Source organism: Ascaphus truei, chromosome 13 (assembly GCF_040206685.1).
Source record: "Ascaphus truei isolate aAscTru1 chromosome 13, aAscTru1.hap1, whole genome shotgun sequence".
Taxonomy (NCBI): Eukaryota; Metazoa; Chordata; class Amphibia; order Anura; family Ascaphidae; genus Ascaphus; species Ascaphus truei.
The window spans coordinates 11,305,190-11,323,714 of record NC_134495.1 but is presented as its reverse complement, the minus strand read 5'-3'; the positions used below and the strand labels follow the sequence as shown (position 1 = coordinate 11,323,714).

Sequence of the window (18,525 nt, the reverse complement as noted above, 5' to 3'; positions counted from 1 at the left end):
GAGAGAGGTACAGAGTCAGAGAGAGGTACAGAGTCAGAGAGAGGTACAGAGTCAGAGAGAGGTACAGAGTCAGAGACAGGTACAGAGTCAGAGAGAGGTACAGAGTCAGAGACAGGTACAGAGTCAGAGAGAGGTACAGAGTCAGAGAGAGGTACAGAGTCAGAGAGAGGTACAGAGTCAGAGAGAGGTACAGAGTCAGAGAGAGGTACAGAGTCAGAGAGAGGTACAGAGTCAGAGAGAGGTACAGAGTCAGAGAGAGGTACAGAGTCAGAGAGAGGTACAGAGTCAGAGAGAGGTACACAGTCATAGACAGGTACAGAGTCAGAGAGAGGTACAGAGTCAGAGAGAGGTACAGAGTCAGAGAGGTACAGAGTCAGAGAGAGGTACAGAGTCAGACAGAGGTACAGAGTCAGACAGAGGTACAGAGTCAGACAGAGGTACAGAGTCAGAGAAAGGTACAGAGTCAGAGAGAGATAAGAGTCAGAGAGAGAGATACAGAGAGCCTGCCGCACACATGTTAGCAGATTGATCCATCTCCAGCATCTCCTCATCCCACCTCAGTCCTCCTTAGGATGCACCTTCTCAGTATCCTGCCTGCTCTGTACCTGCATTCCCTGCTGGGAGCACACACAGCCCCACTACCGCCGGAATCCCCCCAACACAGAGCCCAGGTGAGTAGCACAGACACCCCCAAACCCCTCCTAACTTCTCCCCCTTCTCTGGATTACTTTGTGAGTGTTTTATGTTGCTGTTTCTATTATAGATAGAATACATTGTATTATATTTCATCATTTGCAGCTCTCTGAAGCGATTGTACGCTGTCACAGTGGGAACATTGTTTAACTGCAGTGTGTTTTTACCTGTCACCTGGATATGTCTTTATATACAGTATATCTTTATTGATATAGTGCCCTCCGCGTACACAGCGCTTTACAGCAGTAACACACGTGACATTATTGGAATAAGCGCTTCACACATAAAACTAACATCAGAAAAAGGAGTCACTGCCCTGAAGAGCTTACACTCTAACGCTGCGTCCATAGGCACTTCGCCCGTGCGGAGGCGCGCAGAGGCTGAGGGAAAGCGGGTGCTTTCCCTGGCCATGGTACGCGCGCTGTCCGTGGGCGTGTCTAGGGGCGTGCCTGTGACGTCACGGAGCTGGTTCGCCCTCATTGGGTGAACCGCTCACGTGACCGCTCCGTCACACCAAGAAATCTGTTTTAACTGATTTCTTGCGCAACGCGCGCCCCCTCCCGCACGCCGCATAGACGCGATCACTGCCTTTAGGCAGTCTGATTGCTCAGCGTGCGGACGCGTCCACGCGGTCGTCCATACCATGGACGCAGCCTAAGCAGACTGAGGGGCACGCAGAAAAAGACAGCACAATTCTTTGGTGGCTCCTCCGACACTGAGGGGTTAAAGCAGACTTGGGGGTCACTTACAGAGGTCACACAGGTAAATAATTGCTTTATTCTGAAAATCTGGACACCATTCAGCTGGAACTTTGCATTTATTACTCCCTAAATGCCCCCCCCCCCCGCCCCCTTAGGCAGGGAGACTGTGGCTTTTCCCTGCAGATTCTTGCCCCGGAGGCTGTGCGATGTGCTGCAGGTCCCCACGCCAGTGCAGGGGTCAGGATATTCTGATAGGACGGGCCTAACTGAGCCGCGGGTGGCTCTGGCAGGAGCTGTTTGTATAAGAGGACGTTGTGTTTCTGTGCTGTCAGCTGCCTGGGATTTGAATTTCTGCACGCTGGCGTTTTTATATATCAGTGCTGAGTGCAGCGAGAGAGGAGCTGTGTATAGGCTATGGATATATATATATATGCACTGGCTGAAAGAACCGGAAATTCTAAGAAACCAACCTCTCACCCCCCCCCAACCCCCTTCTCACCCCCCCTCATCTCTCCCCCTCCCATCACTTTCCTTTAATACCTTATGATGTCCCCAATTCTCTCCGCCTCTCTCTCCTCTCCAGCGTTTTTTCTCCTCCCGCGCCAACTGAATTCCCCTCTTTCTTTCTTCATCTGCTCCCTGTGTAAACGTTATAGCTACCTGACTCTCATTATCTGACACCAGGCTATGTGCATGATGATGTCACATGCCAGATACATAGCCTACCAGGTATTACACATGGAACCTAACGCCCCTAGCAGTGCCCCCTTCCCCCTTTGGGGTGTGTAAGAGATGTGTGCAGAGGTATTTAATGGAGACCGATTAGGGTGAAATTAAATCCCAGCGTTATTGCGCCTGTTCCTTTAACAAGGAAAAACATACAAAAAGAAACAAAATAAAGGCCTACTCCACTTTGGAGAATAACTAAACCTTTACTCCAACCCTCTCTAACTGGGTGGGTAGCTAAGCTGATTACAACCCTAAACACACACACACATATATTAAAATAATATATATATATATATATATATACACATGCACACAACAGTCCAACAAGAAAGTCTCTTATCTGTTTCTGTTGTTGTAGCTGTAGGGGAAGCCCTCTCTGCTCTCCTGGGTCAGCATCCTTGTGTGCTATGGAAATGTCCGTGTCCAGGTATTGAGGTCTTGCTGTCAGTATATAGCCCTTCTGTGTGCATCAAGACATCATCTTTTCCTCAGGTCAGCCCAGTTGTGGGCTAAGGAAAATCTCTGCAGTCCTCTTTCTCCTTATGTCAGCCCAAATGTGAGCTAAGAAATCTCTCTCCTGTTTCTCACATCAGGCTTTTTTCTAAGAGTCCTAATCAGCCAGGTGGAGTCTGGCTGATTGCCTGTGTGCAATTAACCAGCACACTGCTGGATGTAGAGGTAGTTTCTCTCAAACAGTGATAAGTCCCTTTTACAGGGTGTTCGAGAGGCTCCAAACCCTCACAGTTCCCTTTATTTTGATAAAGTAATCCTTCCCAGTTTGGTTTACATCTTGTATTTTAACCCCTTCACTGCCACAGGGATTTAAGGCATTCCACAGGCATGTGGCATCCAGAGCTGGCCTCTGAAGTGGGAGACCCAGTGCTAGCTCCCAGTGAACCTGAGCACTTCACTGGTGCCTGCGGTGGCGACATGTGATGGGGAGCACTTAGGGCAAGGATTCATTGTGTTTGCGTTACCCTTGTGGAATCACAGATCTTAACTAGCATGACCCCCCACCTCATGCAGAACTGCTCTCGTGCAAGGGGTTAAAATGCTCAGGCAGGGGGTGACCAACTCCAGTCCCCAAGGGCCACCAACAGGCTTGGGGGTATCCCGGCTTCCGCACAGGTGGCTATATCAGTCTTTGATCAGTCTTTGACTGAGCCTCCTGTGCTGAAGCAGGGATATCTTTAAAAGCTGGCCAGTGAGGACTGTGGTTGGCCCCCCTGTGCTAAGGCATTGTAACAAAGAGCATAATTTCTGTCCTGTGCCTCTTAGCATCTGTATATCAGTGGTACTCTGCTTGTGATGTTAATAGGAGGAGGTACATGACGCACAGATTAAATGGTATGTATCCCATTCTGCATCAATGTGCATCACTGGATCCCGTTCTCTTATATATTCAGTTAATATTATTATTATTATTATTATTATTATTATTAGTGGCAGGACAAGGAGTAAACCTTCCAATCATTTTCGAATGTTTGAGCTGAACTTAGAAAAAAAGGTACAAATGATTTCTAAATACGGCCTTTCATTTTATGTGAATCATGGCAAGAGGAGGTACTCAGTACCACTCTACACTCGCTGACTTTCTCAAGTTGCGGCAGTTCAGCGAGCGGGGACGCGAGATGACAGCGTGATCACCGCTCCAGAACTGTGCACGAGGATTCTGTATTCTTGTCCCGGAGTTATTTCCGATCTTCTGAAATGTTTATGCTCAGTGTAAACAGGAGACACAAACACGTGGAAATATTTCCTGCTCTTTGTGTGTTTGCAAAGGAAAAAAAGTGCAGCTTGGATACTGAGGGTGGGAACTCGTGAGTGGGGGGTGGGGGGGCAGAGAGAGACGGGGTGGGGGGGCAGGGGGAAAGAGAGAGAGGAGAAAGATGGGGGTGGGTTGGGGGAGAGAGATAGAGGGGAGAGGGAGAGAGAAAGGTCACGGAGCGAGAGGGGACAGAGAGAGAGAGAGAGAGAGAGAGAGAGAGAGAAGAAAGAAAGAGGAGGGAGAGAGGGAAGAAAGAGGAGGGAGAGAGCGAGGAGACATTGAAAGAGAGGGAAGAAAGAGGAGGGAGAGATAGATAGAGAGAGAGAGGAGACATTGAGAGAGAGGGAAGAAAGAGGAGGGAGAGAAAGAGGAGACAGGGATGGAGAGATAGAAAGAAAGAGAAGAAAGAGGGTGAGGGAGAGTGAAAGAGAATACAGGGAGGGAGTGAGGGAGAGAAGAAAGAGGGGAGAGGGAGAGAGAGAAAATGGGAGAGAGGAAACAGGGACAAAGAAGAAAGACGGGAGAGAGGGCACAGGGGGGGAGAGAGAGATAAAGAGTGGGGGAGACAGGAGGCAGCAAAAGAGAGAGAAGAGAATGCGAGGAGACAGAGAGAGGAGGTGTATGGGAGAGAGAGAGAGAGAGATGAGGGGTCCAGAGAGGGAGAGAGAGAGGAGCGAGAGAAAGTGAGCTAGAGAGAGGAGACAGCCACAGAGAGAGGATGAAGAGAGGAGAAAGAAGGGGGTTAATTATTAAACTGATATAGCGCCACTGAAGTGACTGGACGTCTCTGTGCACTATCACAATGTGTAAAGAAGTAGCCCCCACAGAGAGAGACTCTGCGGTGCGGGAGTATTCACATTTGTTATTTTTTGTTGAAGTTTGTTTCTTTTCGTTACTTTTTCGCCATCCGGGAATGTGAGTGTGCGAGAATGTGAGTGTGCGAGAATGTGAGTGTGCGAGAATGTGAGTGTGCGAGAATGTGAGTGTGCGAGAATGTTTCACACGGAGTCACGTCAGTGCCCCTGGGAGAGTCTGCTCTGTATACAGTGTATGGCAAGGGTTAATAAGTACCACACATCTGTCTCCAGGCAAACGTGGATTCGGGCCACTGAAATAGCTCCTGGGCCCACAGGGACAGAGCTGATAAGTGAGGGATGTCACCGCTCTGACAGACATGGGAGGAAGGGGTCTGAGAGCGTCCTAATGGGCTGGCGGGGGGGGGGGGGGGGGTCTCCTGGTCACTGAACACAAACACAGGCGTTTTACCCCAAACTGCAAAATCACGAGATCGGCAAGAGATGTAGAACTGGGCCTTTTAACACCTTCACGACCAAAGGGGCCTGCAGTGCACAGGTATTAATTCATCTATCTTAAAGAGGGTCTGCTGTCCACGGAGTGAGACTGCCGTCCAATGAGTGAGACTGCCGTCCAATGAGTGAGCCTGCTATCCAATGAGTGAGACTGCCATCCAATGAGTGTGACTGTCGTCCAATGAGTGAGACTGCCGTCCAATGAGTGAGACTGCCGTCCAATGAGTGTAACTGTCGTCCAATGAGTGAGACTGCAACCCAATGAGTGAGACTGCCGTCCAATGTGTGTGACTGCCGTCCAATGAGTGAGACTGCCATCCAATGGGTGACACTTTCATCCAATGAGTGAGACTGCCCTCCAATGAGTGAGACTGCTGTCCAATGAGACTGCCCTCCAATGAGTGAGACTGCATCCAATGAGTGAGACTGCCATTCAATGAGTGATATTGTCATCCAATGAGTGATATTGTCGTCCAATGAGTGACATTCCCTTAAGTGTCACTGCCATTAAAATGAGTGAGTGAAGATACCCCAAACACACAGGATAAGGTGTTTATAAATATTATTTTAGCCCTCAAATATACACTGGCCACCCTCTTTTGTCCTCAGGTCCGGGCCTGGAAGGAGCGCCCCCTATTGCAGTACAACTCATGGGTGCGTCACCCTCATACTAAGGGGCTGCTCAGCTCCCGTGACTCCTGGAACCCCCCTCGCTGTGGCGTCCCCGATATCCCCGCCCCCCCAGACTCCCCAAATGGGCGCAACCGGCAGAAGCGTTTTGTGTTGTCTGGAGGGCGCTGGGAAAAGACAGACCTGACATACAAGTAAGATGCAGTCTCCACATGAGCACCCACCCACCCGGGACCCTTTCCATGTGTCATCATTGGCATTATCTTGATGTGTTAGGATCATCCGCTTCCCGTGGCAGCTCAGTAAGGTGAAGGTGAGACGTACGCTGGCAGAAGCCCTGGTGGTTTGGAGCGAGGTGACCCCGCTGACTTTCAGAGAGGTGCAGGAAGGGCGCGCTGACATCATCATTGACTTCACAAGGTGAGTCTCACCCTAACACTATATTGCCAACCACCGCTTCCTGCTCTGAAGAGCTTGCAGTCTAAACTGTGGGGAAGAAGTGAGGGAGGTGTGAGAGAATAGTAGAGTCATGAGTGGCAGAAAGGAGACAGACCTGAGCACAGTACAAGAGAAGAGCAGGGGAGGCGTGTGAGATAATACAGGTAATGGAAGTACACTGATAGTAAGAAGGTTGGTAAGACTGCTCAAATACCCTGCTTATATAACATCATACTGTCCCAAAACATAGAGAGGTATATGCCACACAGTGAGTAACCTTATTGAAGGTAAATAAGCCTTATTCCTGAAAATTGAGAGTGAAGGAGGGACCCACCGCAAACAATTTCATTGGAGGCTATGGGGCTAATAGCCCAGTACTCACGGACAACTCTTGTAATGGATGATGTGCTGCTGCTGAGAGATCAGGGGAAAAACGAAAGAAGAGAGCACCATCGATGACTGGAGTCAGGAGGGGATCCAAATAACAATCTGTATTGGAGTAAAATCTTTATTGGAGTAAAAGCACAGGGAAACACCTCCTACGCGTTTCGAGCAAAGGTTCTTTACAAGAGAAGAGCAGGGGAGGCGTGTGAGATAATGCAGGTAATGGAAGAAGTAGCAGATTGCAGAGGTGGGAAGGTATCAGTGATGCAGAGACTGTGGATCTGGGTGGTGTTCTCTCTACTCACCTCTTCTCTTTGTAGGTATTGGCACGGAGACAATCTCCCATTTGACGGTCCGGGGGGCATTCTGGCACATGCTTTCTTCCCCAAAACCCACCGGGAGGGGGATGTACATTTTGACTACGATGAAGCTTGGACCATTGGGAACAACTTGGGTATGTGCCTTTTTGTTTTTTATTTCAAACTTTTTTATTGTTTTTTTAGGTTCAAGCGCGTTGGAGACATTACTGTGTTTCCAGAGAGAATACTGTTACTTCATATTTCTCATATACAAAGAGCCAGAGGTTTGCTTACTGGTAGTGATGGGGATATTTCCCTAGTTCGTGGATGTCTTTTATCTCTATGTTCTCTTTCTATTTTTGCTTTGAGATTCGGTGTCTCCCTGCTTATCCCTGGGGTATGTGCCTTTTGTGACAAGTGACACTGTGTACGTGCTTTTTGTGACAGGTGGCACTCTGGGTATGTGCCTTTTGGGACAAGTGACACTACATATGTGCCTTTTGTGACAGGTGACACTCTGCATATGTGCCTTTTGTGACAAGTGACACTGCATATGTGCCTTTTGTGACAGATGATACACTGTGTAGGTACCTTTTGTGACAGGTGACACTCTGGGTATGTACCTTTTGTGACAGGTGATACTCTGTGTATGTACCTTATGTGACAGGTGACACTCTTTATGTGCCTTTTGTGACAAGTGACACTGCATATGTGCCTTTTCTGACAGGTGATACTCTGTCTATGTACCTTTTGTGAGAGGTGACACTCTGGGTATGTGCCTTTTGTGACAGGTGACACTCTGGGTATGTGCCTTTTGGGACAAGTGACACTCTGGGTATGTGCCTTTTGGGACAAGTGACACTCTGGGTATGTGCCTTTTGGGACAAGTGACACTCTGGGTATGTGCCTTTTGAGACAGGTGACACTCTGGGTATGTGCCTTTTGGGACAGGTGACACTCTGGGTATGTGCCTTTTGGGACAAGTGACACTCTGGGAATGTGCCTTTTGGGACAGGTGACACTCTGGGAATATGCCTTTTCTGACGGGCAGTGAACAGAAACTCCAGACTAGATATATTGCTACGAACATGAGTGGCACCTTCTATGTCACCGGTGGGCAGTGCAGTGGTCATGCAGCACTGGTTGTGCTTCTGTTTGGATGAGCGGCCTGCCATGTCTTAGCTCCTCTCCTGCTGCTGTTGCAGGCACGGATCTCCTGCAGGTTGCTGCCCATGAGTTTGGGCACGTGCTGGGTCTGCAGCACTCCTCCGTGTCCAAGTCGCTGATGTCTCCTTTCTACACCTTCCGCTACCCGCTCAGCCTGAGCACGGACGACCGGCACGGCATCCAGTACCTGTACGGAGCCCCGCGCCCACCCACGCTGCCCCCCACCCCGTCCCCCACCCCGAGGGCAGAGCCCAACCAGACAGAGATCGAGAGCAACGAGATCCCCAGCTCAGAGGTGAGAAGAGCACAGGTGGCTACGTTACTACATCTGCAGAGCATCCCTTCCTGCTACAGATCAGTGCAGAGCATCGCTCCCTTTATCTGTCTCGTTATTGGAGGTTTGCAGAGCATCTCTTCCTTCCACGGATGGAATGGAGAATATATTATAAAGTGTAGCCCTGCAGTCTTTACATCTCAGTGCCGCACCCCCTGACATCACCGGCTCCCTAAACAGGAATCGGCAGGGGGTTGATTGGAAGACAGCCCTTGACTCTCAGGGCGATCCTATAATGGATTTCAGTGGCTAATATTCTCATTAAAATGGACAAAGAGGCTGGAAGTCCATGAGAAAATATTGGGCCATATTTACTAAGTAGTGCTACATTATTCCACAAGACACTTACCAGCTCTGGGAGACATTTGAAGGCCTATAAGGTCTCTTCCGGCGCCCGAAGAACATGTCTTATGGGATAGCACCACTTAGTAAATATGGCCTTGCGCTCTGTCCCTGGCAATCTTTTACTACATTGATTCCCAACCAATCACAACCCCCCTTTCCCCCAACCTTGCTAGTACGTTCCCTGTGATGACCCGTGTCCTATGCACCTCTCTCTCCCCACTCCCTGCAGCCGGACGCCTGCTCCACAGACTTTGACGCGGTCTCCACCATCCGGGGGGAGCTGTTCTTCTTCAGGTCGGGCTATGTGTGGCGCCTGCGCGACGGGAAGCTGCAGAGCGGATACCCGGCGCTGGCCTCCCGCCACTGGAGAGGGATCCCCGAGTCTGTGGACGCTGCGTTTGAAGACTTAGTGGGGAATATCTGGTTCTTCCAAGGTAAACAGAGCAGAGAGAAGTCCTGGAGGGTGTAATGGGAACCTCTTCATCCGATGGTCTGGGGGCATCCTCGCTCAAATGTACGCTTCCAAAATTGCAAGGGAGAAGAGAGAGAGGAGTGATCCCGACTTCTGCAGTGACTTGCTGTGCGTGCATCTGAGACCCAGAGCACTTTGACACAGACATTGGTGCCCTGTGCAAATTTCTCCCCCAGAATGTGTGTGAGCACAAGCCAGGGCAGGTCTGTGGGACATCGCCACATTCTTAGCCCTGTGTTGTGTGTCTGCACACTGGAGCCTGTGTGTGTCATATTATCCCCGGAGGAGAGAATATCTTCCAGCTCCTGCCAGCTCCTAGGATAAATAGCAACCACAGCCCAATTGCCCCATGAGGCAGCGATCCCCAGGGCCTAATGCATTGACGTGTAGGTGGGGGTGATGGCACACAGGGGGAGGGGGGAGATGCAGGGTGTGCAGGGTGCAGACATGGTATATAGCACAGTTGCTTAGAGCAGTGCACAGAATATAGTGGGATCTGACATCATGAACACAGAGCTGCAGGGGTGTATGGTATTTGGGTGCACACTCAGGGGTAGATACTAAGGTCATGTTGTTGCCCTGCTCTCTCTCTTTCAGGCGCCCGGTTCTGGGTCTTTGATGGGAAGTTGCAGGCCTCGGATCCCCTCCCGCTCTCAGACCTGGGACTGTCCGTTCCCCGGGTCCAGGCGGCCTTCATGTGGGGCACCGACAAGAAAAAGAAAGCCTTCCTATTTAGAGGCACAGAGTACTGGCGCTTCAACCCTGACACCCGCCACGTGGAAAGCGGGCACCCCCGTGGCATGGGCGACTGGAGAGGGGTGCCCACTGGTATTGACGCAGCCTTTCAGGATGAGCGGGGTGAGAGATACAACCAACAGATCATCTCTCCCTTTATCCCTCCTCCTCTGCAGAGTATCTCTTCCTCACTGTCCTGCTATAGAACAGTGCAGAGCGTTGCTCCCTTTATGTCTCCCTATCACCCTATATATCCGTCCTCTGCTAGTGAGACCTCCTTTAATGCTTCTCTGCATCTTGCAGCACTGAAGGGGTATTATAGGAATAGGCAGCAACTTGCCCTTGCCTCCCATCCCAGCGCCGCTTTAACCTTTAACCTTTGCCCCTCTGCAGGTTTTGCCTATTTTCTGCGCGGCCGGCACTACTGGAAGTTTGATCCGGTACAGGTGAGGGTGCTGGAAGGATACCCCCGCCTGGTCAGCCAAGATTTCTTCAGCTGCCCTACAACGGCAACCTCCACCAACTCATTACGGTGAGGCCGTGGCACCAAGCCCACGTGGGGACCACCTGTCTAAGCCACCGGAGCAGATCCCTATCCTTTTACCCGCAGACCTCTGCAGGGAACCTTGTCCTCTGTCCCCCAAGTGCTCTGGCATGGACACCAGGGCTATGACTGGCCCAGACGGCACTGGATTGAGTCTGCACTGTGCAATGTATCCAGGGCTCCATCCCTTCTGTGGAATTGTATCCTGGTCTAGGACATCTTTTGTTACCCCTAAGACCAGCTCCTCCTCACCTATTAGTGCTGTTACCCAATATATACACCCAGTGGGTGCAGAGAGGGGGGGTTAGAGGGACACGATGCGCCCCCTAACGTTGTTATTGGATACAAGGTCTCCTAAAATCACTGTGCAGATTTAGCACTGAGCAGAGCAGCAAAACCATGCAGGAGATACACTGCAGCCAATCCCGTCATGCAGGAGATACACTGCAGCCAATCCCGTGTTATGCAGGAGATACACTGCAGCCAATCCCGTCATGCAGGAGATACACTGCAGCCAATCCCGTCATGCAGGAGATACACTGCAGCCAATCCCGTCATGCAGGAGATACACTGCAGCCAATCCCGTCATTCAGGAGATACACTGCAGCCAATCCCGTCATGCAGGAGATACACTGCAGTTATCCCTGTGTTATGCAGGAGATACACTGCAGCCAATCCCGTGTTATGCAGGAGATACACTGCAGCCAATCCCGTCATGCAGGAGATACACTGCAGCCAATCCCGTCATGCAGGAGATACACTGCAGCCAATCCCGTCATGCAGGAGATACACTGCAGCCAATCCCGTGTTATGCAGGAGATACACTGCAGCCAATCCCGTCATGCAGGAGATACACTGCAGCCAATCCCGTCATGCAGGAGATACACTGCAGCCAATCCCGTCATGCAGGAGATACACTGCAGCCAATCCCGTGTCATGCAGGAGATACACTGCAACCAATCCCGTGTTATGCAGGAGATACACTGCAGCCGGTCCCGTCATGCAGGAGATACACTGCAGCCAATCCCGTCATGCAGGAGATACACTGCAGCCAATCCCGTCATGCAGGAGATACACTGCAGTTATCCCTGTGTTATGCAGGAGATACACTGCAGCCAATCCCGTCATGCAGGAGATACACTGCAGCCAATCCCGTCATGCAGGAGATACACTGCAGCCAATCCCGTCATGCAGGAGATACACTGCAGCCAATCCCGTCATGCAGGAGATACACTGCAGCCAATCCCGTGTTATGCAGGAGATACACTGCAGTTATCCCCGTGTTATGCAGGAGATACACTGCAGCCAATCCCGTCATGCAGGAGATACACTGCAGCCAATCCCGTGTTATGCAGGAGATACACTGCAGCCAATCCCATGTTATGCAGGAGATACACTGCAGCCAATCCCATGTTATGCAGGAGATACACTGCAGCCAATCCCATGTTATGCAGGAGATACACTGCAGCCAATCCCATGTTATGCAGGAGATACACTGCAGCCAATCCCATGTTATGCAGGAGATACACTGCAGCCAATCCCATGTTATGCAGGAGATACACTGCAGCCAATCCCATGTTATGCAGGAGATACACTGCAGCCAATCCCGTCATGCAGGAGATACACTGCAGCCAATCCCATGTTATGCAGGAGATACACTGCAGCCAATCCCGTGTTATGCAGGAGATACACTGCAGCTATCCCCATGTTATGCAGGAGATACACTGCAGCCAATCCCGTGTTATGCAGGAGATACACTGCAGCCAATCCCGTCATGCAGGAGATACACTGCAGCCAATCCCATGTTATGCAGGAGATACACTGCAGCCAATCCCATGTTATGCAGGAGATACACTGCAGCAAATCCCGTCATGCAGGAGATACACTGCAGCCAATCCCGTGTTATGCAGGAGATACACTGCAGCCAATCCCATGTTATGCAGGAGATACGCTGCAGCCAATCCCGTCATGCAGGAGATACACTGCAGCCAATCCCGTCATGCAGGAGATACACTGCAGCCAATCCCATGTTATGCAGGAGATACACTGCAGCCAATCCCGTGTTATGCAGGAGATACACTGCAGCCAATCCCGTGTTATGCATGAGATACACTGCAGCCAATCCCGTCATGCAGGAGATACACTGCAGCCAATCCCATGTTATGCAGGAGATACACTGCAGCCAATCCCATGTTATGCAGGAGATACACTGCAGCCAATCCCGTCATGCAGGAGATACACTGCGGCCAATCCCATGTCATGCAGGAGATACACTGCAGCCAATCCCGTCATGCAGGAGATACACTGCAGCTATCCCCGTGTTATGCAGGAGATACACTGCAGCCAATCCCGTCATGCAGGAGATACACTGCAGCCAATCCCGTCATGCAGGAGATACACTGCAGCCAATCCCGTGTCATGCAGGAGATACACTGCAGCCAATCCCATGTTATGCAGGAGATACACTGCAGCCAATCCCGTCATGCAGGAGATACACTGCAGCCAATCCCGTCATGCAGGAGATACACTGCAGTTATCCCTGTGTTATGCAGGAGATACACTGCAGCTATCCCCGTGTTATGCAGGAGATACACTGCAGCCAATCCCGTCATGCAGGAGATACACTGCAGCCAATCCCGTCATGCAGGAGATACACTGCAGCCAATCCCGTGTTATGCAGGAGATACACTGCAGCCAATCCCGTCATGCAGGAGATACACTGCAGCCAATCCCGTCATGCAGGAGATACACTGCAGTTATCCCTGTGTTATGCAGGAGATACACTGCAGCCAATCCCATGTTATGCAGGAGATACACTGCAGCCAATCCCGTCATGCAGGAGATACACTGCAGCCAATCCCATGTTATGCAGGAGATACACTGCAGCCAATCCCATGTTATGCAGGAGATACACTGCAGCCAATCCCATGTTATGCAGGAGATACACTGCAGCCAATCCCGTGTTATGCAGGAGATACACTGCAGCCAATCCCGTGTTATGCAGGAGATGCACTGCAGCCAATCCCGTCATGCAGGAGATACACTGCAGCCAATCCCGTCATGCAGGAGATACACTGCAGCCAATCCCGTGTTACGCAGGAGATACACTGCAGCCAATCCCGTGTTATGCAGGAGATACACTGCAGCCAATCCCATGTTATGCAGGAGATACACTGCAGCAAATCCCATGTTATGCAGGAGATATACTGCAGCCAATCCCATGTTATGCAGGAGATACACTGCAGCCAATCCCATGTTATGCAGGAGATACACTGCAGCTATCCCCGTGTTATGCAGGAGATACACTGCAGCCAATCCCATGTTATGCAGGAGATACACTGCAGCCAATCCCGTCATGCAGGAGATACACTGCAGCCAATCCCGTCATGCAGGAGATACACTGCAGCCAATCCCATGTTACGCAGGAGATACACTGCAGCCAATCCCGTCATGCAGGAGATACACTGCAGCTATCCCCGTGTTATGCAGGAGATACACTGCAGCTATCCCCGTGTTATGCAGGAGATACACTGCAGCCAATCCCATGTTATGCAGGAGATATACTGCAGCCAATCCCGTCATGCAGGAGATACACTGCAGCCAATCCCATGTTATGCAGGAGATACACTGCAGCCAATCCCGTCATGCAGGAGATACACTGCAGCCAATCCCGTCATGCAGGAGATACACTGCAGCCAATCCCGTCATGCTTTGAGATTATGTGTTGCAGACCCACTGGCTGAGAAGCGGTTTAACCATTTCATAGCCAGCAGTTTGCAATTCATGAAAGTACCAAAATAAAAGCAGATTTGTGTTCCTTTTAACGAATGACATGTTTATAGACTAACGATACCTCTGTCAGCGCTGGACACTGACCCTTTGAGACTGTTATTAGTGATGCTTTGCACGTTTCCGTGCTGTTCAGGGGACTGCTGATGTTACGAGCTCACCGATTACATTACACCTGTACTAATTGTCTTGTTGTATTAACAAAAGGACGTGAATCCGACATCGCCAAAATGTGCCACTTTCTTATCCATTTCAAAGCCACGAGGTGTAACAATCCCAACTCCTCTGCAGTCACAGGGCCGAGAGAGAACCGACCCTAAACCGCACAAATGGAAAAGAGGAGGCAAAATAAAGACGGCAGGGGCACATCTTATGTTAAAGGCCCTTCTCGCAGTGAAGGGGTTAAGTAAGCCGCGCCTTCAAGCAGCAGTGCCACCTATCTGCCACTGTTGGGTAAGAGGCATAGTGGGTAGCACTGCTGGAACCCTGCTTGGTAGGACGTGGTCAGACTGGGCAGGGTGGTATTCTGGCTCTGTCCATGCTGCAGGACGCTCACCCCTCACTCAGCCCCCGCTAAGTCTCTGCGGCAGTATAATTATATAGCATGCCGCACGGTGTGATTATGGGGTAATAATGGGGTAGAGTTGGCCTTTTAACACGAACAAGAGCAAAGCACAAACCCATCATTTTACATCTCTGAGCAATCACAGTGCCTTTAGGGCTGAAACACAAACAAGATATTTATTGGATATTGTGGGGGCAGAGCACTGAAAATAATCCTGAACCTGATCATAAAGTGTCTTCTACACAGCCCTAGACAGCCACACTGATCACACACTAATCAATCACATGTTGATCACACACAGATCACATACTGATCACACACTAATCAATCACTATGATCACACAAATCAATCACACACACTAATCAATCACACACATCACACACTAATCAATAACACACTGATCACACACTTATCAATCACATGTTGATCACACACTAATCAATCACACACACTAATCAATCACACACTAATCACTGTTTGACATGCCGAGATTTCCACCTTGATGATCATTGACCCCATTCCAGTGCTTGAGGTTCAGTTATTAATGTCACCCGTTACTGTTACACCCGCAGAGGGTGATGGGAGAGTTGCCGTTAATAATCAGCCATCTGTAAATCACTTCACCTGTATTTAAACCACCAATGTGAACTTGTAAAGCTTCAGTGTTGTATATAAACCTTTTATATTATCTGTACATGTAATAAACATGCTTCATTTTTCTACAGCTGCAAGTGTAACTCTGATTATTCCAATTGTTTTAGATTCAATGGATGACTATTTTTTTACTGCTACTGAGATCCATCACATAGCCAGAGGCACAAATAAATCCAGTGGATCAAAAGATCCAGAGATCAGGAAGGTTCAGAGGGCAGGCTAAGGCCAAAATGAGCAGACTACATCAGTTAGTGTTATCTCATGACATGATCATGTATCAGGCATGTGAACCCTGTCATACAAAGAAAAATGTCACTTTGTGTTTCATTTGACACCTTCTGCCTGGGTGCAGGCGGAGGTTTGGCTGCACGGTTTATTAGATACCTGAGGAAGTGCCATGGTTAGATACAGAGTTTGATATGAGGAAAAGAGAGGCTTACATACAGTGAAGTCCTCTGCACCTCCGTATATCTCACCTCTGATCTCTCGTTACACACCTCTGCACCTCCGTATATCTCACCTCATCTCTCGTTACACACCTCTGCACCTCCGTATATCTCACCTCTGATCTCTCATTACACTGCTCTGCACCTCCATATATCTCACTTCTGATCTCTCGTTACACTCCTCTCACCTCCGTATATCTCACCTCTGATCTCTCATTACACTGCTCTGCACCTCCGTATATCTCACCTCTGATCTCTCGTTACTCTCCTCTGCACCTCCTTATATCTCACCTCTGCACCTCCTTATATCTCACCTCTGATATCTCGTTACACTCCTCTTCACCTCCGTATATCCCACCTCTGATCTCTCGTTACTCTCCTCTGCACCTCCGTATATCCCACCTCTGATCTCTCGTTAAACCCCTCTGCACCTCCATATATCTCACCTCTGATCTCTCGTTACTCTCCTCTACACCTCCATATCTCACCTCTGATCTCTCGTTACTCTCCTCTACACCTCCATATATCTCACCTCTGATCTCTCGTTACACCCCTCTGCACCTCCTTATATCTCACCCCTGATCTCTCGTTACACCCCTCTGCACCTCCATATATCTCACCTCTGATCTCTCGTTACACCCCTCTGCACCTCCTTATATCCCACCTCTGATCTCATTACTCCCCTCTGCACCTCCGTATATCTCACCTCTGATCTCTCGTTACACACCTCTGCACCTCCATATATCTCCTCTGATCTCTCGTTACACCCCCCTGTACCTCCATGTCTCACCTCTGATCTCTCGTTACACACCTCTGCACCTCCTTATATCCCAAATCTGATCTCTCGTTAAACCCCTCTGCACCTCTATGTATCTCACCTCTGATCTCTCGTTACACTCCTCTGCACCTCCATATATCTCCCCTCTGATCTCTCGTTACACTCCTCTCACCTCCATATATCCCACCTCTGATCTCTCGTTACACCCCTCTGCACCGCCATATATCTCCCCTCTGATCTCTCATTACACCCCTCTGCACCTCCATATATCTCACCTCTAATCTCTCGTTACACTCCTCTCACCTCCATATATCTCACCTCTGTTCTCTCGTTTCACCCCTCTGCACCTCTGCATGTCTCACCTCGGATCTCTCGTTACAGCCCTACTCGTTCGTCTCTTATGCTCTACCCAAGGCTGTCTCATCTTTGCACCTTCTACCTCTCCCGTCTTAAACATTTCTCCCTTATCTCCCCCTCCCCATGAAACGCTCTCCACTCAATATTCTCCATCACTTTAGTCTTCAAAGCCAGCAGAAAATTCCCCTTAAAAGAAGCATCTCATTCAATTCTCCACGTCGACCCTACTGACTCGTAGATTGTAAGCTCTTTAGGGCAGTCGCCTTTTGTGTCCTTCTCCTTTCCCCGCTGTTGGTATTTTATTTTCCCTGTAGTGCAATGTTATAAAGCGCACTACATACATATTACCCACAATATTTCTGTGTTTGTGGCATACAGTAGGGACTCGCTTCTCAGCGTTTCGCTTCTCGCGATCCGCCAATACGGCTGTACCGAGAAGGGGGCCCCCATGTCTGCGCATGCACAGAACGGGGGACGGCGAGTTCGCGCATGTGCAGAACGGGACAGCGAGTTCGTGCATGTGCAGAACAGGAGAGCGTCTGAGGTCGCGCATGCGCAGAACGGGGGAGTGGCCGAGGTTGCGCATGCGCAGAACGGGGGAGTGGCCGAGGTTGCGCATGCGCAGAACGGGACAGCGAGTTCGTGCATGCGCAGAACGGGACAGCGAGTTCGTGCATGTGCAGAACGGGACAGCGAGTTCGTGCATGTGCAGAACAGGAGAGCGTCTGAGGTCGCGCATGCGCAGAACGGGGGAGTGGCCGAGGTCGCGCATGCGCAGAACGGGGGAGTGGCCGAGGTTGCGCATGCGCAGAACGGGACAGCGAGTTCGTGCATGTGCAGAACGGGGGAGAGGCCGAGGTCGCGCAAGCGCAGAACGGGGGAGCGGCTGAGTTCGCGCATGCCGCGCAGAACGGGGACGGCAACTTCACACATGCGCAGAACGGGGGGGGGACTGCAAGTCTTCGCATGCGCAGAAGGGTAGGAGATGCCAAAAATAGCCGGGTTCCGTGGCGCTACCGCCGCAAAGCGAAAGTTCGCCGAATAGCGGAACCCGCCGTATGAGTGGGGCCCTGCTGTACATTTCATTCAAACCTTTCTAAAATAAAGGTCCAGGGAGCTTAGTCCAGTTAATCTTTTGAAACCAGGCCCAGTAACCCTGTTTTTCTGAGGCCTTTCTGCCACTGTAAATACCAACGTTTCGGACAAAACAGTGCCCTTCCCCGGGGTCGCGTTGCCTTTAACACGAGAGCTCGCGTCGTATCTGAGTGCGCGTCCCCGGGGTCGGCTTTGTTACTATCTGTGAACCCTCGTGCATGCGCAGTGTGAGGTGAGCGGGTATTCTGCGCATGCGCAGGGTGAGCGGTGTCTGATGTCCCGAGCACGCGC

General features: G+C 50.4%; 1 protein-coding gene across 1 annotated transcript; it reads left to right on the top strand.

Annotated features, from left to right (window-relative positions):
- The first annotated feature begins 368 nt into the window (after positions 1 to 368).
- Positions 369 to 10,982, top strand: MMP11 (matrix metallopeptidase 11). The gene is made up of 8 exons (XM_075568503.1): positions 369 to 671; positions 5,811 to 6,025; positions 6,108 to 6,251; positions 6,974 to 7,107; positions 8,158 to 8,414; positions 9,028 to 9,232; positions 9,868 to 10,128; positions 10,399 to 10,982. The coding sequence occupies exons 1-8, from the start codon at positions 573 to 575 to the stop codon at positions 10,539 to 10,541; spliced, it is 1,458 nt and encodes a 485-aa protein (XP_075424618.1). The 5' UTR covers positions 369 to 572; the 3' UTR covers positions 10,542 to 10,982.
- The last annotated feature ends 7,543 nt before the right edge of the window (positions 10,983 to 18,525 follow it).